Below are 24,242 nucleotides of genomic sequence, written 5' to 3' on the forward strand. Positions count from 1 at the left end.
TTTGAGAATTTGAGTCCTATCGGCCATCAGAATTTAGTGTATGTGTAAGTATTTGTTCAATTTATACGGTTAAAAGAGTCTTATACTATTAGTGATGGTTATAGTCTATCACTAATTCTTTTCCTAAATTTGAGTCCTATTATGGTGAAATTCAAGTCATTTGGTGTATGTGACAATGTGTAAGTATTTATTTTCTAATTATTAAGGATTAATAATCTTCCTCTCAGTTTGATTGAAGAGAGTCCTTATTTTGTTAAACAAGCTTTTTTCCATGATGTAATTTTTTTTCCAGTGTTTAATGAAGTTTCTAGTATTTCCATAATAGTAATAATAATAATAATAATAATATCTAGTCGCTAACCCGTGCGATGCACGGGAAAGCTATTGATAACTTCCCTAATATGAAAAAAAAAAAATCAATATCATAGTGTAATTTATATACCAAACCAATAAAATCTATCACTTGCGCAATAATAAAATTTATCACATGCACTGAGAAATTGTGATAACCAAGAGCTTGAAATCATATTTAAAATATATATAATACTATCCAATACAATTAATTACAAAAATATAGTTTTCATACTCATTCAATCAAATATCTTTCATAAATTATATTAATCATTCTTGATGTCCAAGATGTATCTAAATTCTAACATTGCCAATAAACAAAGATGCCAAACCTTAATGGAATTGAAAAGGCAACATAATGCCAATTTACACCATTGCTAAAATCATCACATTCCACTATTGAGAGAGAGAGAGAGAGAGAGAGAGAGGTAGAGAGGTGGCTGTTGTGTTGCATCTCTTAAGAAGAATCTATCCTTTACATTTTTTTTTATGTAATCGACCCATAACAAAATAGATGTACCATGTTCAGAGCATGTACATTTGGGAGATTAAAAGTAAAGGAAAATGAACTCATCTAAAGTTTTTTGCTCTTCCTCTTGATGTTGACTTTTCCAGCATCATCCAGAATTAAATTTATATACTCCTCAAAATCCTATAAGGCATAAAAATTAACTTTTGAACAAATTTACATGTATTCACTTAAAATTGTGAAAGATGCTAAAAATTAGGTTGATATCAGCCTTTTAACCAAAATTCAACATTTTAATGATGCACATCAATTAGCAACATATATCTTTTTATTTGTGACAAATATGGTGCAATTTTGGCCATCAAATTTTAATCAAAAGCCATGATTAAAAATACTCATCATAAATGTGATTAAAAAATTCAAGCAGTAAATTACAACCCTCTGCATAGTTTTTTTTTAAAGACTATCCTTAACATTTTATCTTCAAAACATTAAAACAGGGAATGATGCAAAAAATTGGAATGATTTACCTATATATAGCTTAACCATACTTACTACTCCATATAATTCAAATCAAGACATTTGATTTTCCCCCTCATCACTCAAACAGATTATCAACTAAAATTTTAAGAATAGCATTACATGCAAAACCCAGAAAAGCCCAACATTGAAAATGACAAAATCAATAATTAAAAGTCTCTAAAAAACATTACCATTATCATGCAATATCCAATACAGCCACTTTTAATAAGCACTATGAGAAGCAAATATACAACAAAATACCTAATCTACAAAAATCAATAAAACTAAATCAAATAGCTGTTACTTATCTTACTCTCTCACGGGAACCTCTATTTTCAATAAGATCATCAAGTGACATATCCAATTCAGTAGCGATAAAATCAATAGCCAAAGAAATAGTCTTTGAGAGAAAATTGTTTTGTTTTCTTTAGGATAATCTCTTATGGGGTTTCTACGATTTTTAGTAGCTTTATTGTTTTAGACTTGAATTTTCCTTCAATTCTTGATTTCTTATTGTTACCTGGCATTGGATGGATTACTCATTTATTGCTTAAAAGCAACTTTTGATTTCAACTTCATATTTCTTACATAAACAGAAGTTACAGGATGTTCCCATGGAAGTTATTGATTGAAGTGTAATGTGTGTATGTGTGTGTATACTGCCAATACACAAAAAATGAAGGCAACAACACAAATCACTTCACTACCATTTCATTAATATTGAAGTTTCAAGGAAATCATCACAATAACAAATCAGCGTGAACTGGACAAACCAATTTCATTACTAATTCATGTGCCTATAAAGTCTATTTATTAACCATGGTGGATCATACATCCCATTCACCTCAAGATTTTTAATGAGATTCCACCCATCTACGGTAAGTTATTCTAGGAGTCTTCCAATATATATTAAAAAGACAGTTTTATTTATGATCACAATTAAGCTCTTTATGATACATGATGCCCAAATTATTCTAGATAGTGACAATAATAAGTTCTTAATTTATTTTGTTCACAATAATAATAATAATAAAAACATGTGTAATATGTTTACCTTGATGAAAAGAATGTATCTTTGACCCCAACTTGGATATTCCTAATGCAGCCTAGTATTGGGAATTCAGCAATTCCCAAGGTCTCAGCCCTTTGTAAGCTAGGAAAACATGATGTGAAATTAGCTGTAATGCAGATATGGTCATATACACCTTAACCTCAGCACTATATAAAATTGTAACAAAAGAAACAAATAAATGATTTTAAAAAATGAAAAATAAAATAAATGGAACAAAGCAATACAAAGTTAAGACTAATATAACCAAAGACAAGACTATGAAATTTTGCATCGATGATGAGAAAGTTAAATATTTCAATTACATCATTAAGATAAGGAAAATCAAGAGAGCCCCATTCAAACTATATATATGCTAGTGTTAGTACAGCCTCACATATGGAGCCTTTTCACACATAATTATAAATGTTCATTCAAGAAATCTTCAATTGTTTTGTAGAAGATTTACATATTGACTTATTTATTTATTTAATTTTTATGTAAGTATGTTACCATGTGATTCTGTCAACAGGTCCTCATGGCAATATAAAATCTATGAATATTAATCTGTTGACAAACTATGGAAAATATATTAATCTATTGAAACCATTATCAAAATTAAGAGGGTTTTACGAACTTGATCTCATGGCTTCCATCAAATTTAAGAGGGAATCCTCTTTTTAAGTAAAATAATAAAACTTTCTAAAAGCTTTGATTCATTTGAAGTTATGAAGGGTAAAAAACTCTAATCTTAATGCATAAACAGACTAAAATAAATCATTAAAAAAATCAAACCTACTTCTCAAACGAAATCATATCAAAATCCTTTCCAAGACTCCAAACCCACATATCTGTCATGCTCAGAATTGGGGGACCATAGGCACTTAAAACACCAACTTTTATTGATCATCCACACATCTAAACTTACATAAATTGAATAATTTCCCACAGTCCCGTCAAATTTCTCTACTACTCTTCTAGTCCACAGCAATAGCAGCCCAACAGAGGCCCCTAAAGCTCCAAAGTGACATCAGTCCATAGACTAATAATCAATATGGTAAATCATTGTTACAATAGTGTAGCCAAAAAAAAAAAACATTTGTACAATACTACAACCAAAACATTCCCATAAAACCACAATACACAGTTTAGTTGCAAACAGTATGTAATAAACCATTTAAAAACAAAAACCCAATAATTTTGAAAACCAAAACGACATAAAAAGCATATTAAGATCCATTTAACAAAAAAAAAAAAAAAAAGCAATTGAAAGATATAAACTTATATATATTATAACTAAAAATCAAAATTTTTGTATATAAAATCAGAATTTTTGTTTTTTTGATAGAGTAGGGTTTTGATCACATAACGTTGCCGGGAAGAGATTGTCTCCGATGAGAGTGGAGATAAAGGAGAAGGATTTGCATCTAGGGTTTTCAATTTTGGGTTTTCCTGAGTATTCTACTAAAAATCAAAATTTTTGTATATAAAATCAGAATTTTTTTTTTTTTTTTTTGATAGAGTAGAGTTCTGATCGCATACCATTGCTAGGAAGAGATTGTCTAAGATAGGACTGGAGACAAAGGAGAAGGATTTGCATCTAGGGTTTTCAGTTTTGGGGTTTCCTGCATATTCTTTTGCAGACTCCAATCATGTTTCCAGGTTAAGTTCGCATTTGTGTCTATCGTTTTCTTTTTTTTAAGATAAGTATCGGTTTTTTTTTTTTTTTTTTTTTTTTCAGATAGGTATCCGGTTTTGATTTTGAGTAAAAAAGAGTTTTCAATTTTATTTTTTAAATATTGTGCTGACGTGGGAGTTTCAAAAGTTTCGGTTTTATATAGATATATAGAATAGATAATAATAATAATAATAATAATAATAATAATAATCTTCTCAAAAAAAAATTAATAATCTTGATCTTATCTATTTTTTTGTTCCCACCCATCCACAGACTCGTTCATTAAAAAGAGATATACCCAATATCTCTCCCGCTTATCCAAACCAAAAACGAAACTGACTAGGATTAAAATTTCAACCTCAAAAGAAAATAAGAACTCTGTTACGTTGCTGGACGGTTTGGTTTAGTTTGTTTGGTATGCATTTGTGAGTTTAAACTAGTGCCTGTGTAAAAAGCAAAATACGGTAATTTTTAAATTTCATAAAGTTTTCTGCCATGCCTATTTTAACTCCAAAAAAAAAAAAAAATATATATATATATATATATATATACACGGTGTGTAGAATATAAATTTTACATATTAAAACATAAAATTATGATATATAATCAAAATATTTAATTTATTTTAAATTACTTGGATTTAATAGAATTTGAGGTGAGTGAAATATTAAAATTTGAGATTAAATCACATCATTATAATTACTTTTACATATATACATAATAATTATATATTCAAAACAATAGTGAGAAACCTATCAAAGTTTGATAGAATTATTTTAATTAAATAAATAAATAGCAAGTACTTTTCTGTCTCTATGTCTCCCTCTATTTTTATGCCTTGCATTTGATCCTTTGGCATATTTGTATTCTTCTTTCTTTCTTTTTTGAGAGTTTCAACTTATGGCGTCCGCTCCTAATGATAGTTCTTTATCATTAGACCAAAACACCAATCAGTTTTTGATGTAGGCGGGGATTGAACCCCAGATCTCTTATACAACCATCAGAGATTTGGTGTATGCTTATTTAGACTTGCATATTTGCAAATTCTGCTGTGTCTCCAACATGCATGCCCAGCATGTATCTAAAATATTATTTTTCCAATTATATTAATTAGTATTTATATATACTCAAAGTTAACCAATAGTAAATATATATTCAAAGTTAACCAATGGTAAATGTTATCATTCTAACATAAATCTTAATATTAACAAAATTAATATTTTTTCTAAACTATTATTTTTCAATCTTTATAAAGGTCAAAATTAACAAAATGCAATGATTAAATCTTTTCCTCTTTCTCATCAAGGTTGAATCCGGATTCTTCAAAACTATATTGAAATACAACATGTTAAAATAGTGCAGAAAGAGAATTTGCAGCTTTCCTTAGCTACAAAAAGAACAACCTCCTTATCATATTTGAGAATTAATAATAATAGGGGGGGGAAAAACAAAGCTGTAAACAATGTATTTTTTTAGTAAAAAATTTATTCTAGGAAAAAAATACACACATAAAAACTAATATAGCTAAGAGAAAGGGTATTACAGGACGGATATTTTGACTGAGAGCTTGAGACTGAAATTGATAAAGACTACATTATTAGTGGAGAAAAACGTACCACATTCATAATTCATTAGCACAAAAATTGTAACATAACAATAAAATCCATTAGCACAAAAACGTACCACATCTAGGTTTTAATCTCTGCCTAAACTAAAAACTCATTGATGTTTTAGTCCGATGATAAATAGCACAATCATAAAAAACGGATTCTATAGGTTAAAACTCTATAAAAAAAAATCCCAAAAATTAAAAAATTCTATAAAATTCTAAGGAAAGATCGCATATAGACATGGGAGTTGAGGTTGTGGAACCTTGAATAAAATTTTCCCAAGGATAAATGATGCTATCTTGATTACACGACTTTTTGATTAGTTGGTATGATATCATTGATATGTCCACCTGCTACTCCAAGCATAAACTTAATACAGACATCCTCTTCATTATAGTTTTATTCTAAGGAAAAAAAAAACAGTAACAAAAATACAGATAGATAACTAAAGTTATGTAAGTTCATGTGCTACCTGATTGTTTTCTCTTATCATACTCTACTATTCCTTGCTCTTAGGCGAAATTGACTGCTTCTACGGGGAAGCCTCTTTTTGTTTTCTAAATAGAAATATATAATTTAATTTTTATTTTCTCAATTGATTTTACCATTAAAAGATAGTAGAGTTTCAAGTTAACTTTGATATAAAATCTCATCAAGTTATTAGATATACTTGAAGATATATATGAAAATAAAATTTTGATGATAATTTATACACGAAAAGCTAAAGATCAAACTCATTGCTGAATATAAAAATTGATAAGAACCTTAAATTGTTTAGTTGGTTTATAATATATACATTAAACCAATAACTGAGCACCCTTTATGAATTTATTTGCTGGTAAATAAACCAATAACGGCTTATTCATATAATTAACTTCACTTCAATTCCAATTTTTTATTAAATTAGAAATTGTAGTAAGAACAAATAAATAGTTGTTTTCATCTAAAAAATTATTGCAAAATTTGGTTTATAATCAAGTTAGGATTCTTGATTGTAATTTAGTTTTTTCTATTCAAACTGATAAGGTCTCTTAGGTTTAGTAGTTTTTTGCCACCAAATAACTAAATTTAATTTTTTTAACAGAAATTTAATTAATTTTCTGCAAGTTAGTGCAACCATTTGGTGCAACCATGACTTCTAAGCCCAGCTTTAAAATGTGATTGCTTTGCTCTTTGCTTTGCTCACTATGTTGAAAGTAAAAGCTCTGAGAAATCATAGGGTTAAGCGTGAGCTTGAGAAGCCAGGGATTAGGACATTTTTATATATTTACGTGAGTTTCTCTTCTCCAAAAAAAAAAAAAATAGATAATATATTAGCTTAAAAGATGTTTAACTAATGTAGAACTTTAGATTATAATGAGATTAAGATTTTTAATTAATTTAAAAATAACAAGATAAAAAGAATGTATGTAAATAAAGAATTTGGAAGTGAAGAGAAACCTAAGGCTAGAAAAAGAAGTGTATTAATTGATAAGAAGAATTTTTATCAAAAAAAGATAAGAAGAAGAAAAATTACGTTTAGGTGTAGCAGTTTTTTATCAATTAAGATTTTTCATCATCTTCTAAATTATAATAATAAAGATGAAGAATTTGAATTGTAATCAAATTATGATTGTTATCAACTTAGAAATCATAAGAGAAGAAGATAAGAACAAAAAAAATTATATCTTTTTTTTTTTAATCTTTAAAAAATTATGTAATTTGGTGAAACCACTTGATGCAAACACGGCTTCTAAGCCCATTTTTTATTATATAGTATATGATATATATAATTTGATAGTTGGGAGAGGAAAATTTAAACTTTAAATGTCTCTAACATAAACAACAAGTGCCGATTGAATTATAAAGTTCATGGCATAGAGTACATAAATTTAATCACTATGTCATGCTCTACCTTAATAAAAAATAATTTATTGGTATATTTATATGCCCATGGTTTTATTTTTCAAAAGTAATTTATGCTTGTTGTAATTTATTAAAATTTAGTTGGTTACGAAATTGGACAACTAGTTCTAAGTAACATGCTATTATCAATAAATTTTCATTGATGTAAGCTTTGTAATTTTAGGAGAATTTGGATTTTTTTTATTTTTTATTTTTAAATAGGTAGATAGTGGGGTAGAATTTAGAAAGAGGTGGGATTCGAATCCTTGACATGAGACATCATAAAAGATGCCATTTATTTTACATATGTTGAATTATGATAGCTATCATAGTTAAACATATGTAAAATAAATAAATAAATTTTAAAAAGGGTTAGAGCTTTGTGAAGTTATGCATTGTTCAATATGAGAAAGTTACCAACAAATCTAGGTTTGATGGGCTTGGTTGCCGGTAATGGATTTGTTCCAGGTTTGTGCTGTACAGGATGAAGAGAGAAGTTTAAGAGCCTGTTAATGAGGGTTTTTTTTTTTTTTTTTTTGAGGGAATGAATTGTTTTATGTTTTTGTTAGTGGATTGCTAAGATGACATAATATTAGCCATTTTAATTTAAATAAAATGTGAGGCTTTAAAAAAAATTATAATATACTAATATAGAGCACCTAAAGAATTTTCGAGATTTTTTTTTTTTTTTTTTTGAGAAATTTTTTTAGAGAATATTGATGTGATTAAGATATCTTAATTTAAAAAAATCATAAAGATACTATTACTATACTAGAATCATTAAATGCGCTTTGCGTGTGCAATAAGACTCTATTTTATTTTATATTTTGAGTTTAGTGAAATAATATTTAAAAGTGAGATAGAGATAGTATTCTTTTTTTTTTTTTCTTTTTTTTGAGAAAAAAGATAAAGATAGTGTTCTAAGTTTTAGAATCTTGATAAAAGTTTGAAAGCCTAAAACTTAAGAACTCTTTTAAAAATAGTAATTTACTCTTTTAAATAGTTTGTGTTTTTAAATTTAAAATTATTCAACTAAAAGATAGGATTATTTTAGAGAGTTAAAAATTTTGTGTTTTAATATGCAAAATGATGAAACCCAAATAAGAAATCCTGTTATTAATAGTATAGATATATAATTTTTTTTTTTTAATTTGAGAAAGTAGTATAGATAAAATTAGAATTATACTCTTAATGCAATATATATAACTATATATATACTTTACTGATAAGAGCAACTTTATTAAATGATTTAAATTACAAGTAAAAAAAAATTTTGAGTTGGGTGATTTTTTTTCTTTTTTCTTTTTTTTTTTTGTAATTGATTAGTTATTATCAGTTTTATTTATAGATGAATATTCCTAAGCACTTTTTTATTTATTAAAATGATAAAATGAAACTAGCACCCTGGGTGACAACTTCACCATGATGTAGGGCACATCATTTAAATTATAATTTTCATAATAAGTTTAGTGGGTTCATGACGGACTCTAAATCAAAACTCAAAATACTGCTCATGATTTTTTTTTTTTTTGGGGGGGATGGGGGGGGGGGGGAGGGGTTTGCATCACACTGTTAAAAAAGTTTTTCATGCATCAGGTTTACTATCAACTACGATTGTTTCAATGTGTTTACACGTGATGTCGCGGAAGTTTGAAGAAAGTACACACAATACTCTCTTTGATGGACAAAAACTAAACTGTTAGCTTTTAGGTAATAAACCTCAAATTCACGAGGGATTCCTCGAATCCACAATGAGATAAATTGAAATTCACCAGAGAAAGTATTCTACAAAAATCTGTATTTAATTAATAATAATCCATAAATTGAATTGTCTTTGTATGCTACAATGCGTTTAAATAGTAAAAAAAAAAAAAAAAAAAAAAAAAAAAAAAAACTAGGGCAACTAGAAACCCTAAAGCGGCTACGAAAGTATATAAAATCCTAATTTGACCAAAAAGCATTAAAAGCGCCTAAAAAGAATGAAATAAATAACTTAAACCTAAAATTACAAAAAGTACATAAAATAATACTAAAATTAAATAATTACAAATATTAAATATTAAACCATGTCCTACATCAGACCCCTCACTTGAAACAAACTCATTCTTGAGTTGATGGTCGAAATCTAAAATCTTCTGCTCCAAATAAACAAATACTTTGAATGCTTTGATAACTTAATCCGGTTTTGAAACTTGAATTCTTCATAAATTTTCGCATAAAATTTCTTCTCATCTACCTTCAATTTATTTGCAACATCAATCAACAAAGGATTGATAATAAAATTCAAAGTTTCAATTTACTCCAAGAAAATCAACATGGTGTGCAGTCATTTTCAACAATTCAACTAGAACTTGGTGATTGTTGGTGATGGACTCATCCTCATATTTAACCTCAATTGGATCTTCCACAATATTTTCAATAATTATCATCTCTTGATTTCTGTCATTATCTACAATCAACTCAACCTTCTTTTCTTTGACATCTTCAGCAAATCTTTTGACAAGTGGTATCTTCAAATTTTGACAAGTGGTATCTTCAACCTTCAATTCAATAACTTGTTGCAAGTCTTGATCTTTTTTAACCACTTCAAAATTTAATTTCTTTAAAAATAGGCTGCTTCTTCTCAACCCTCAAACTCTTTCCTTTACTTGACACATGGACTTGGCTGTAATAATTTTGGTTTTGTAGTTGACCTTTCATGTTTTGAACATATTATTTTTCATATGAAAATACAAATTTATAATCAACACAATATGTGATCTTCAACCATTCAACCTGATTTAAATTACAATTAAAGAACAAATTTGAGTTACGTGATCTTTTTTTTTTTTTTTTGTTATTCATTAGTTATTCACAGTTATATTTATAGATGAATATTCCTAAGCACTTTTTTATTTATTAAAATGATAATGCAACTAGCACCCAGCTGGGTGACAACTTCACCATGATGTAGGGCACATCATTTAAAATTATAATTTTCATAATATGTTTAGTGGGTTCATGACGGACTCTAAATCAAAACTCAAAATACTACCCATGAATTTTATTTTATTTTATTTTATTTTATTTTGGAATGCATCACACTATTAAAATAGTTTTTCTTGCATCGGGTTTACCATCAACTACGGTTGTTTCAATGTCATTACACGTGGTGTTGCGGAAATTTGAAGAAAGCACACACGATACTCTTTTTGATGGACATAAACTAAATTGTTAACTTTTAGGTAGTAAATCTCGAATCCACGAAGGGTTCCTTGAATCCATAATGAGATAAATTGGAATTCACCAGAGAAAGTATTCTACAAAAGCCTGTATTTAATTAATAATAATCTATAAATTGAATTGTCTTTGTATGCTACAATGCGTTTAAATAGTAAAAACAAAACCTAGGGCAACTAGAAACCCTAAGGCGGCTACGAAAGTATATAAATCCTAATTTGACTAAAAAACATTAAAAGCGCCTAAAAAGAAGGAAATAAATAACTTAAACCTAAAATAACAAAAAGTACGTAAAATAATACTAAAATTAAATAATTACAAATATTAAATATTAAACCATGTCCTGCATCAGACCCCTCCACTTGAAACAAACTCGTCCTTGAGTTGATGGTCGAAATCTGAAATCTTCCGCTCCAAATAAACAAATACTTTGAATGCATTAATAACTTGATCCGGTTTTGAAACTTGAATTCCTCATAAAGTTTAGCGTAAAATTTCTTCTCATCTACGTTCAATTTATTTGCAACATCAATCAACAAAGGGTTGATAATAAAATTGAAATTTTCAATCTACTCCAAGAAAATGAACAATGTGTAGTCATTTTCAACAATTCAACTAGAACCTGGTGATTGTAGGTGATGGAGTCATCCTCATATTTAACCTCAATTGGATCTTTCACAATATTCTCAATAATTACCATCTCTTGATTTCTATCATTATCTACAATCAACTCAACCTTCTTTTCTTTGACATCTTCAATTCATCAAATCTTTTGACAAGTGGTATCTTCAAACTTTTGACAAGTGGTATCTTCAACCTTCAATTCAATAACTTGTTGCAAGTCTTGATCTTTTTTAACCACTTCAAAATTTAATTTCTTTAAAAATAGGCTGCTTCTTCTCAACCCTCAAACTCTTTCCTTTACTTGACACATGGACTTGGCTGTAATAATTTTGGTTTTGTGGTTGACCTTTCATGTTTTGAACATATTATTTTTCATATGAAAATACAAATTTATAATCAACACAATATGTGATCTTCAACCATTCAACCTGATTTAAAGGACAAAGTTTAGCTACAAAATTAGTTGTAGCCTTAGGCTACAAACTTACTTAATATCTTTTTATCGGATATGAATTTTAACAAATCCACCATTGGATTACATCTTCTTCTTATATCTTCCATACTTGCAAAATTTCAAGAAAATTAAAAATCAATAGCTATGTCATCAATAAATTTTTTAAATTGCAAGTTTTTGTAATTTAAAATTATGCACAAAATATAAGCTTATAGATCATATAGTAAATGATATCTGATTGACATACAATTTAACATGTGTATTAAGGGCATAAAGAACATGCAATTCAACAGTTAGATTTTCAAAATATATTATAGTATTTATTTTATTGAGTGAGTTTGTAGCCTTAAGCTACAACCAATTTTGTAGCTAAACTTTGTCCTGATTTAAATTACAATTAAAGAACAAATTTGAGTTACGTGATCTTTTTTTTTTTTTTTTTGTTATTCATTAGTTATTCACAGTTATATTTATAGATGAATATTCCTAAGCACTTTTTTATTTTTTAAAATGATAATGCAACTAGCACCCTGGGTGACAACTTCACCATGATGTAGGACACATCATTTAAATTATAATTTTCATAATAAGTTTAGTGGGTTCATGACGGACTCTAAATCAAAACTCAAAATACTACCCATGATTTTTTTTTTTTGGTATGCATCACACTGTTAAAATAGTTTTTCATGCATCAGGTTTACTATCAACTATGGTTGTTTCAATGTGTTTACACGTGATGTCACGGAAGTTTGAAGAAAGTACACAAGATACTTTCTTTGATGGACAAAAACTAAACTGTTAGCTTTTAGGTAATAAACCTCGAATCCACGAGGGGATCCTTGAATCCACAATGAGATAAATTGGAATTCACCAGAAAAAGTATTCTACAAAAATCTATATTTAATTAATAATAATCCATAAATTGAATTGTCTTTGTATGCTACAATGCGTTTAAATAGTAAAAACAAAACCTAGGGGCAACTAGAAACCCTAAGGCGGCTACGAAAGTATATAAAATCCTAATTTGATTCAAAAACATTAAAAGCACCTAAAAAGAAGGAAATCAATAACTTAAACCTAAAATAACAAAATGTACGTAAAATAATACTAAAATTAAATAATTACAAATATTAAATATTAAACCATGTCCTACATTAGACCCCTCCACTTGAAACAAACTCGTCCTTGAGTTGATGGTCGAAATCATAAATCTTCCACTCCAAATAAACAAATACGTTGAATGCGTTAATAACTTGATCCGGTTTTGAAACTTGAATTCTTCATAAAGTTTAGCATAAAATTTCTTCTCATCTACCTTCAATTTATTTGCAACATCAATCAACAAAGGATTGATAATAAAATTCAAAGTTTCAATTTACTCCAAGAAAATCAACATGGTGTGCAGTCATTTTCAACAATTCAACTAGAACTTGGTGATTGTTGGTGATGGACTCATCCTCATATTTAACCTCAATTGGATCTTCCACAATATTTTCAATAATTATCATCTCTTGATTTCTGTCATTATCTACAATCAACTCAACCTTCTTTTCTTTGACATCTTCATCAAATCTTTTGACAAGTGGTATCTTCAAACTTTTGACAAGTGTTATCTTCAACCTTCAATTCAATAACTTGTTGCAAGTCTTGATCTTTTTTAACCACTTCAAAATTTTCTTTAGAAATAGGCTATTTCTTCTCAACCCTCAAACTCTTTCCTTTACTTGACACATGGACTTGGCTAATTTTGGTTTTGTGGTTGACTTTTCATATTTTGAACATATTATTTTTCATATGAAAATAAAGATTTATAATCAACACAATATATGATCTTCAACCATTCAACCTGATTTAAATTACAATTAAAGAACAAATTTAAGTTGCGTGATCTTTTTTTTTTTTTTTTTTTGGTTATTGATTTGTTATTCACAGTTATATTTATAGATGAATATTCCTAAGCACTTTTTTATTTATTAAAATGTTAATGCAACTAGCACCCAGCTGGGTGACAACTTCACCAGTATGTAGGGCGCACATTTAAATTATAATTTTCATAATATGTTTAGTGGGCTCATGACGGACTCTAAATCGAAACTCAAAATATTACCCATGTTTTTTTTTTTAAGAAATCTCTTACCCCATGAATCTTGACAACTTATGCATCACGCTGTTTTTTTTTAGTATGCGTCACACTGTTAAAATAGTTTTTCATATATCAGGTTCACTATCAACCGCGGTTGTTTCAATGTGTTTACATGTCATACAATAGATTTTCTTTTTTTTCCTATGACTTATATTAACTGTCAAGATTATTTAATTATTGGCTATATTGCATGAAATTATTCTATTTTTATGATTATGTAAACAAGAGCACAAACATATATTATGAATAATAAGAACAATAATAGAATCTCTACATAAAATTACAAATAGATCTCTGAAATAAATAAATAATAATATTTTTCTAAAAATAATAATAACAAATTAATTATTGATAGCCCACATGGACCTAGGCCAGTATATATATTTATAAAAGTTGAATTTCATCCAATATAGTAGGACTCACGGATTCTACCAATTTGAACCATTTTCAATTTGAAGTTTTAGGAGTCAATTTCTCATACACTTCTTAAATGATTTTTGGCAAGTGAACTATGATATTAGTGTCCTCACCGTGGAGAACACGCCAATTTGGACCTATCTCAAATGATATCTGAGTCCCACTTAAATTTTGGCTAAAAAATAGCAAACCAAACACTTGCTAAAACCATTTTTCCAATATTAATTACTTTAAATGAAGTATTATTAAAATATCAAGTGACTTATTAATTGTTATAATAGTTAATTTTAAGAAATTCAAAATGTTGCCTTAAATAAAATTAATTACCCAAAACTTCAAAAAAAATTAATTAAGGGTACGTTTGGTACACTGAATGTGGATTTCAACAGGAGTGGTAATCTTTATTACCAGGAATAAAAAGTGTTGTAATGGAATAACTAAGCCTATTCATTAGTTTGGTTGTGAGTTGTAACATTAAAATAAAACTTATGATGATCTATTTTAGGAAATATCTCATTCATACAAATATATTTCCTAGAAAATAATATATTTTAAATTTTAGAGAGATGAGTTATTTTTTGATGATTTTTTTATTTTCATAATTGTTAGGTGGATATGGAAAGTTTATTTATTTGGAAATATATTAATGTTAGAAATTATTACATCTACTAAGGAATAGCTATTACAACCCTTTTAGAGAGGAATAGTTATTCTTCATTTTAAAGAATAGCTATTCATAAGGAATGACTATTCCCTGTAATAAAAACATAAACAAACTATTGAATAGCTATACCATAGGAATAGCTATTACATTACAATGCCTATTACAGTCTACCAAACGTACCCTAAATTTATTTATGTGGTTCCAGTCTTTGATCACTCCAACAACACAAATGATTATATTGTGTTTTAGGTGGTTTGAATCTCATTTTAATGGATTTTACAGGGTGAAGAGGGTTGAAACTGAAAGATACAATGGGATAAAACGATCTTTTTGTTGGTTCTGATGGCCATCTTATTCCTTCTCTGAAGATTAAGGTTAAGGTAGGATTTAAATACAAATAAGATTTGGACTGAAGATTAGCACAAAATTGACTTTGGAAGAAAAACAAGAAAATTCCTGTTAATTAGATTTTGTTCGAGATAGCATCTAGCAATAGTATTACGAAAGTTTCTGCCTGACTTTCGTTCAACTGAAAATGGGGCTTACTTGATCAAGTTCTTGAATTTGGCTTAATTTAGTTCTAGCTTTGTTTGATTGAATTGGCTTGATCAAAACTGTAGCCTTCATTAACCAAATTTAGTACAAACTCAAGATACATAGAAATTCGTCATGGAATTTACCGACACTAAAAAGTCTAACAGAAGTTGTCAATGTCATGAGTGGGTCATATTATTGAATTTTTTGTTAATATTAGATATGTTGTTTTGAATTTTTTATTTTTATTTATTTATTTACTTTTATAGTGTTGTAAATCTTGTAATCATTGAATCTTTTAATCATTGTATGGTGTGGATTGAGAAGATCCTTCCTTCTATAACTAGCTATGAGGGTAGTGATGCACTCAGATTACAGTAACAGTAGAATCTCTCCATCTTTTTATAAACGAAACAATGGCTATACACACACTCGCGCAAATAATGTATAAGTACTTTTAATTATTCATTCAGCCAAAAAAAAAAAAAAATACTTTCAATTATTCCTTATAACTTCCTTACATTTTCATATCCACCAAAGTAACTCCTAAAATTAACTTCCATTAACTTTTATGGATAGAAAAATCATATGATCGTCATGTTATCAGTGCCACAAATCAGTTAATAAGTGTTCTAAATGTGGTCACAAGATGGTAACATGATTTTTTCGGTCGATAAGAGCTAACGGAAATTAGGCAATTTGATAGATATGAAAATCTCATAAAGAAGAATTAAATCCCCCAAAATGTATATTTGCAACTAATCCAATTCTGAAATGGGTGCTTTTGCATTTTGACTCCAAAAAAAAAAAAATGAAAGGGTGCTTTTGCATTTCGACCACCAAAAAAAAAAAAGTTGAGGAATGTTCTAAGGGCATTGGTTTAAGAAACATTTTTAAAAACTAGTAAGTCATTTGTACTATGCACTGATAATGTTATAATGTATTATGTAAGATGGTTTTCAGGAATATTGTACATATATTATAGCATAATTTTCATAGAACTTTGTTAGTGATGAGTTCTTCATAAGAAGCAGTTATTATAAATTGCACGCACATATCCATTATAATTATTCAGTTCAAGTAATTAGGAAGGAAAAAAAAAACGTCTTTGAAGGAATATTATAGAATAAAAGTTAATATAAAATGTGTCTTTTTCTTTTTCTTTAATTCTAAAACAAAATACACTTATAACTTTCCCATATCAACATCCCAAACAACCACAATTAATCACAGTCTTTACAAAACTCACAAGTCCACAATGTTATTTGCCATTGTCACTCAACATAAAATACTAGCCTAATTATCCTCCTTTCCTTGTTGTATCCAACTCACATGTTAAAATTAGGTAGGTGTCATCAAAAGATTGAAAGTAAATGACACCATTTTTTATCTGTGTGTATTTAACATGAGATTAAATAAAGAACTATGGTATTGGTAGGCGCCTATAAATGACTAAAAGTGCAAGAGCTGAAAATTATGAATTAAAATGCAAAGAGTCTTAAAACATTGAACCAAAAAAAAACAAAAAATATTTATTTTTTAATTTAAAAATCTTAAAATATTGAACAAATAAAGTAAAAAAAATTAATATTTAATTTGTTCTTATCTCCAGCGTAACATTCTAAAATATTTTAATTCTTTACTCCTTATTATTTTTACAACTTTTTATATGCGCTGGCGGAATAAAAGAAAAATACTTTTGAGTTTTGTTTTTTGCACTAGTATATATAAATATATTTTTTCAACTATTGAAAGGGTAAAACGGATATTGTGGGAGTAACGGAAACGGAATATTGGAAGTAAAGAACGAATATTCCGTAAAGTAACGATAAAGAAAAAGGAAAAAAAGAATAAGGCCGAGTACCGTTGGGTACTACTTAGCGTACGGGGTAGGTGGTCACAACTCACAAAGGAAGGAAAGAAAAAAAGAAAAAGCAAAAAGAGTGACTGTTGGGGAGCAGTTAACATCGCACCCAAATTCCCTGTACTCGACCCAACCCAACACAACACAAACACCTGTTAACATTAACATTATACATATAATAATACATTTCTGCCTATAAAAACAGCTTTGGCCTTTCCATTCCCAGTCACGAAACACACACTTCCTCTCTCTCTCTCTCTCTCTCTCTCTCTCTCTCATAGAGTCTCAGTACTGCTTTTTGCCTTTGTCAGTGCATCATTGTATGGCAGCCAATTCGAATAGCCGAGGGGTCGCTCTAAGCTTGGGCAAGCGTGTCGTCAATCGGATCCGAACTTCCAACTCCAACTCTCGCGATCCACCTCTTACTACTCTCAGGTCAGTTTTTCCACTGACCTATTTGCTTTGATTTATTTTTTGGTATATATGTTATATCTGTGTATCAGTGTCTGGAAAGTTAGAAAATTTTTATTTCTCAACTGTTTTTGATCATAAGTGGTAACATATTGTTAACTGTCATAGAGTTAATCTTCTCATATTATGCTGCCATTTCCTAATTACTTTCTTGCTACAATTGTTTTGTAGTTAAAAACAATAATACTAATAATTATTATAAGAGACCCAAAAAAAAAAAAAAAGCCCATTTAGAATTTTTGTGCATGAGATATCTGGGTAGTCAATAATTTTGGGAATTTTTGATCTCAGGTGTTGTTTTATATTTCAAGAAATTAAGGAATTATTTCACTTATTATTATTATCCTTTTTTGGATTATATTTGTTTGTTTCCTAATATTCTGACTGGTGGGTGAGTTTTGTTTTTGTTCAGCTTGATTGTTTTCTCTATATATCTACTTTTCCACCTTCCTCTTCTGCCATCTGCCATCTGATCTTTGATAAGGAACTTCGATTTTTTTTATTAATTTTTTCCCAAATCCAGAAGACAAACCTTATCTTACTGTTATATAAAAATATATACACATATATTTTTTATATGATATATATATATATATATATATTTTTTTTTTATTGTGTTATGGGAAACGATGAAAACATAAATAGTTTATGTTTTATCTTTAATGTATGTTTTGGGGCGGCCCAATCGGTGGCGGGTGTAGATAAGGACAACCCCCCCAACGTGGTCCGTACCTTTTTTTATGTTTTGATTCTAAAGCCAATGAACCGTACAGTACATGGAAAGGTCTTTTGAGTAATTCTACAATTTATTTCCACGATTTTTGTGTGTGGAAATCAGCTGAGGAGGACTCCACTTTACAATGTTTTTTGTTTTGTCTGAAATTTTGTTCCGTCTTTTTTGTTCTCATTGCATGCCCACTATTTTTCTTTTAAAAAAATATTTTAAAAAATGGTAAAAATACAAAATTCATCCTCTAAACTTCATTAGAATTTATTTTGAGTCTCTAATTTTGCTTTTGTTCAATAAGGCTTCTAAATTTTAAAATTGTTCAATCAAAACAACGTTGTTTTGATAATTTCAGAATATTTAATAAATTGAATTATTATTTCAAAACTTTAAAAAAAAAAGTTACAAAAAAAAAACCCAGAAATTGTGAACTAGGCTTACTATAGAAACAAGCTTACCAGAGAAACAATTAGTGTGTTTGTGTTGCATGGTGCTACTAGAGGAGAGAGACCAAGTCTTAAGCATCAATAACCATGTGCTCTAGCTTCAAACTAAGGTGGTATATATCATGCATTCGGTGCATATACCTCCTCCAGATTGTTTAATTGTTTCATAGATGGTGTATTTTCTCCTCTAGATTCTTCAATAAAACAGAAAACCATGTGATTTGCCCATGGTTTTGACTGAACTAGTCGTTTTCGGCCTTCAACTAGCTTGGGAAGGTCAAAATTAGGCACTTCGACATTATTTTATTGCAGAGTTTAGGGGGGTTTGGGTTTTTTTTTTTATTAATGTTTTTTTGATTTCGAAATAATAATTTTATTTATTAAATTTTCTTAAATTAGCAAAATGATGCCGTTCTGAGTGTGTCTTAACTTATCAGCTTATCAGCATGACTATTTTTATCATTTGATAAATATTTCTTTTCTTTTCTTTTTTTGACAACATAAATTAGATGTACGACCATGTCATTAAGTTAATGATTCTTTAAATTGATAAAACCACCTACTTTGCAAGTTTTTTTTTTTTTTTTTTTTTTAAAAAAAAAAATTCAATCACTCAAAAAAGAAGTTTCAAAAAATTCAAGTCAAAAGTCTTATAGTTGCTAAGGCAGTTCATTCTATATTTTATAGCTAATACCCATCGTGGCCATGGGTGATGGGTGGACAATGGGCATCTTTGATCTGGGGTAGATTTTATCAATGACTGTGCAAAATTTTCCTATATGTAAAAAATAAAGAATAAGTCAATACTCGATCTAGCGTTGAGTTCTAGATATTTGACTGTTTTTTTATTCAATGAATTACTCTTTGCATTCGATTCATTGAATATCACCCTTCTTTGTTGTCTTGGTTGTTGCTTTCAGAGTTTTCCAACCCCAAGAATAAGAATCAAGGTTTGTCAGTGAAAGCAAAATAGTTTATTTGCTATTTATAGATTATTAAATATTAATTAAAAAAAAAACTTTTCTTTTTGAGGAAAATACTATGAGGACAAAATCCAAGATAGTGGGTCTTACCCATTTTCACTTATATTCGTGAAATTTTATAACAATTTAGTATCTATTTAATGGGTTAAGAATTTTTTCAAAAGAGATACCAAAATATTTCAAAAGATAGTTTGTACTCAAATGCAAGTGTTCTAATTTGATTGGTATATATATAATGTTATCCAATATTCAAATTCTTGTAAAAGAAGACGTCATTTCTCATTTGGCATCAGTATTATGTTCAAAGATTTATTTGAATGATTTTGGTTTATAAATTATCTTTCAAATGCATACAAAAATGGTTGAAATTTTGTCAACATTTATGAATGGTGCCCATCATAGATATCACATTTTGTTAGGTTGACTAGTGATTCTACATGTTTAAACGAATTAATGATAATTTATGACACATCAAAATAATAATAATAATAATAATAATTTATGCGTGCACATTAACATTTCATATGCAACCTGATTAGCTGATTTTACAATATTTTATATCGATTATTGAGATAAAACCTTGCATAACCAAAAAAGAAAAAGGATGAACTATATGATATAATCAAATTGTTAGAACTATATATCTTATTTGGGTGAGATTTTTTTTTTAAATTTTTATTAAGAGTTTAGGTGAACTTCTAGCAAAATCAATGAAATTATTATGCAACTCATGACTCTTGTTATGGCATTTTCCATTAAAATATATCTAGAAATTTTTCAGTCTGAAAATTTTTAATTTGGAAGCTCAAATGGATCCAAACTCAGCATATTTATCACGTTTAGAGACTTAAATTTCAAGAGCAAGTACTGTGGTGATGTGGTCACCTTATTGCATTGTCTGCACTCACAATTATTATAATTAAGATACTCCTGTCTATGCTCTATACCCTACATGGCAATTTTGTCTTCAAAATTGACTATGGAGAGGTTGGTCCCTGAGGCAGGCTTTATATCAAGTGTATGCGTATCCATGTCACAGCCTATACTCATGTTCCATGTTGGTGATAAAGGTACCACAAGTAATTGTGGAGGCCATTCTCCAAAATAAAGAGCCATTTATCAGCTTTCGTGTAGTCTTGTTGTCCTTTAATTTCCCCTAAATTTTTATCTCATAATGATAGTGTTTCTCTATGCTTTTTTTTGCCAAAGTTTTTAGGTGTAACTATAAGAATATTTTCTAAATTATAATTTAGGCTTTTAGATTAGATGAGCGAATTATAGCATCATGATAAGAATTCAATGGAAATATTTGTTTATGCAATTATATATTCACTTCTTAAGATGGGCATGAAAGCGAATTATAGCACCATGATAGAATACATGGCAATGCCATTATATATTCACTTAGATAGCATCTTTAATGCCTTCACCACATCACATTCGTTTATCCTCATTTTTATTTAATTGTGGATCTCTTGCTTGTGAATTATTTTTATGGGCTAGTTCTTACTTGTGATCATGTGACCTCACAGTTGACATCACGTATATATATTTTTTTAGTTTCGTTTGAGGCAATATCTATTATATATTACAACAATTTAATCATATGATGAGATGGCTTAACAATTGAAACCATTATTTTCCTTTTGCATGTTCCTTGAGTTTCTTTTCAACTTTATAATATTTGGATGGTAACTGAGTTTGCCTACCGTCATACCGTGTATGGTAAGGACTTCTACCTTGGACCTTGGAATGTAATACAATAATTAAGACCAAGAAAAAAAAACACAATTAAAATGGGAAAAGAATCAAAACAAAACTAGTTAATTTTGACAATATTATGATCAATTGGTCTAATATTCTTTATGATCAACAAATCAGTAAATTTAGAAATTTAAGGGACACCAAATTTTTTTAGGAAATGTTGATGTAATTTATTATTGTTGATAACTTTTATTAGCAAATGCCTTTCCAAGGGCAGGAAAAGTGGTTCATAGTGAACTAAAAAAGTATACAATTCTTAGTTTTTTTATATGCGTTCTTAATTATTTTGCATGAGATATATGCGCTCTTAAATGCATCGCATGAGACAGATGCATGAGATATTTTATCGATTACCTTATCATTTTTGTGACACCAAAAGTCTAAAGGGCCGAGATGCTTCTGTGACAACAAAATATGGTCTCAGCAGATCGAGTGGCAAGAAAATCTCTCAATCGCTCACTTTGCCTGTCTTCACTTCACAATTCACATCACACTTTACTTTGTCTGGTCAAACAAGCGTAGAAAACGCGTAAAACCAAAAATTAAATAAGAAAAAAAGTGGTTGGGTCGGTTTGGTTGCCACTTGCCAAGTCGTTATCTCATTGGGATTAACGGGTCATATGCTGATCACGTGACTACCATCCTCATTCTTCACTTTGAATATCTTCTTTTGTTTTTTTTTATTTTTGAGAAAGTATATCTTCTTTTGTTTTGATAATATATAGCTTTGAATGTGTTTGATGAAAGGTGAAGGGTAATCCTAATTTTACACCTAACACAGCCAAATGCCACGTGGGTATTGGGTCACACACCTAACCACTCTCGTCACTTTCGAGTTAGATAATTGATGATATGTCTAAACTTAGATAAACATTGTGTCGGAGTGCCAAGTGGAGCAAATATAGAAGTAGAAACCTAGAAGGAAGCATAATACCTCGTGGAGAGTGGGACAGATTATCTTTTATCTTTTCTTTTATCATTTACACCTGCATTTATCTTTTATCTTTTACACCTACGTATGATAAGGACAAGGGTATTATGGGAATTATGTCTATTCTTTGGAATAGACTTCTCCTTTTTTTTGTGCGTAAAAGCCATATATACCCCTCTAGTACGTGGTGCCACCTACTAGAGGATATGATGTCATATCAACAAGCCTAATCTTCTTAAAAAAATAAAAATCTATAGTATATCCGGTACATGAATCCATACTCTTACATGGATGTCATGGATGTCAGTTTCACAAATGTGGAACTTGCTTCCCTGTGAAAGGGTAGATTTATGTATTAAATATGGGTTCTACATGTAAGTATTATATGTGTAGAACTCAGATGCTGTGAGAGACTAGATGCAGACACTTGCAGCATAATATACCTTCTTTGTGCTCCTCCAACCTCCATCTTCCATCTCAGATTTACAATGGATTTTTTTTTTTTTTTTTTTGCAAGGTTATCGCGTGTGAGCTTAGCATATGTCATCAGTCACATAAGATCTTAGATATTAAATGATATGATTGTGCTCCTTACTAAAAAAATATCTAATATTTCAGTTGTATGTAGCATCACACTCCCACACGTTGTGAGCATAATACTACATGTATTCGAAACACTGGAATGTTCTCTACACTGATTAATCTCAGCTTCTTTGTTAGCATCATTAAATTTCATAGTGTATTACAATATCTTATAAAGTACTGATTATTGTGCAACTTCCAATAATGAGTTCAGGAGGGCTGCACACACCTCAGCGTATGACAAGAACCCGGAAGACCACAACCCCCAGAACATAGTCCCAGACAATGTAATACCGCCCCACTCCGACAAGTACTGGGCACCGCACCCTCAAACTGGGGTCTTTGGACCGCCTGCCGGGCAAGCCTCAACCGCAGGCGGCAACCGTACTGCTAATGGTGGTGAGGACTCTGTGCTTGAGCAGAAGGCCTGGTTTCGTCCCTCTGGTCTGGAGGACTTGGAGAAGCCTCACGCTCTCTGAGCTCACATAGAAATTAAGAAAAGTACTAAGCTAAGACCCGTCTCCTTAATATTATTGACGGTTAACTACTATACATAAATAAAAGTATAGGCATCAGCCTAAGTAGCCTATACAGTACTTGGTACAAGCAAACACTGGTTATGTTCATAATATAGCAAGAATTAGAGAGCTGAGAGTGAAACCTTATATTATATTTGAGACTTACCTATCCTGTTACTATGGACCTTGATATGTACTTATTGCTGTGGCTCATGTTTTCACAGTACTTTGTTGCTATAAAAGGCTTGGTAATGTTTAATTGCTTGTTATCTTCATTATATATATATATATATATATGATATCTGCATGCTATGTACAAAATTTAGCCCCAAAGTTTGC

At 29.3% G+C, this 24,242-nt stretch overlaps 1 protein-coding gene across 1 annotated transcript; it reads left to right on the plus strand.

The window, feature by feature from the left end:
- The first annotated feature begins 17,623 nt into the window (after positions 1 to 17,623).
- Positions 17,624 to 24,167, plus strand: LOC115960156 (late embryogenesis abundant protein At5g17165-like). Its single transcript, XM_031078906.1, has 2 exons — positions 17,624 to 17,916; positions 23,600 to 24,167. Exons 1-2 carry the CDS (start codon positions 17,804 to 17,806, stop codon positions 23,862 to 23,864), a joined length of 378 nt encoding a protein of 125 aa, XP_030934766.1. The 5' UTR covers positions 17,624 to 17,803; the 3' UTR covers positions 23,865 to 24,167.
- The last annotated feature ends 75 nt before the right edge of the window (positions 24,168 to 24,242 follow it).

Source organism: Quercus lobata, chromosome 9 (genome assembly GCF_001633185.2).
Source record: "Quercus lobata isolate SW786 chromosome 9, ValleyOak3.0 Primary Assembly, whole genome shotgun sequence".
Classification (NCBI taxonomy): domain Eukaryota; kingdom Viridiplantae; phylum Streptophyta; class Magnoliopsida; order Fagales; family Fagaceae; genus Quercus; species Quercus lobata.

Excerpts from the sequence above, each read along its gene's own strand:
- LOC115960156 (XM_031078906.1), top strand. The coding sequence starts at position 17,804 with ATGGCAGCCAATTCGAATAGCCGAGGGGTCGCTCTAAGCTTGGGCAAG. Across the intron at positions 17,917-23,599 it reads CCACCTCTTACTACTCTCAG|GAGGGCTGCACACACCTCAG; the intron begins GTCAGTTTTTCC and ends TAATGAGTTCAG.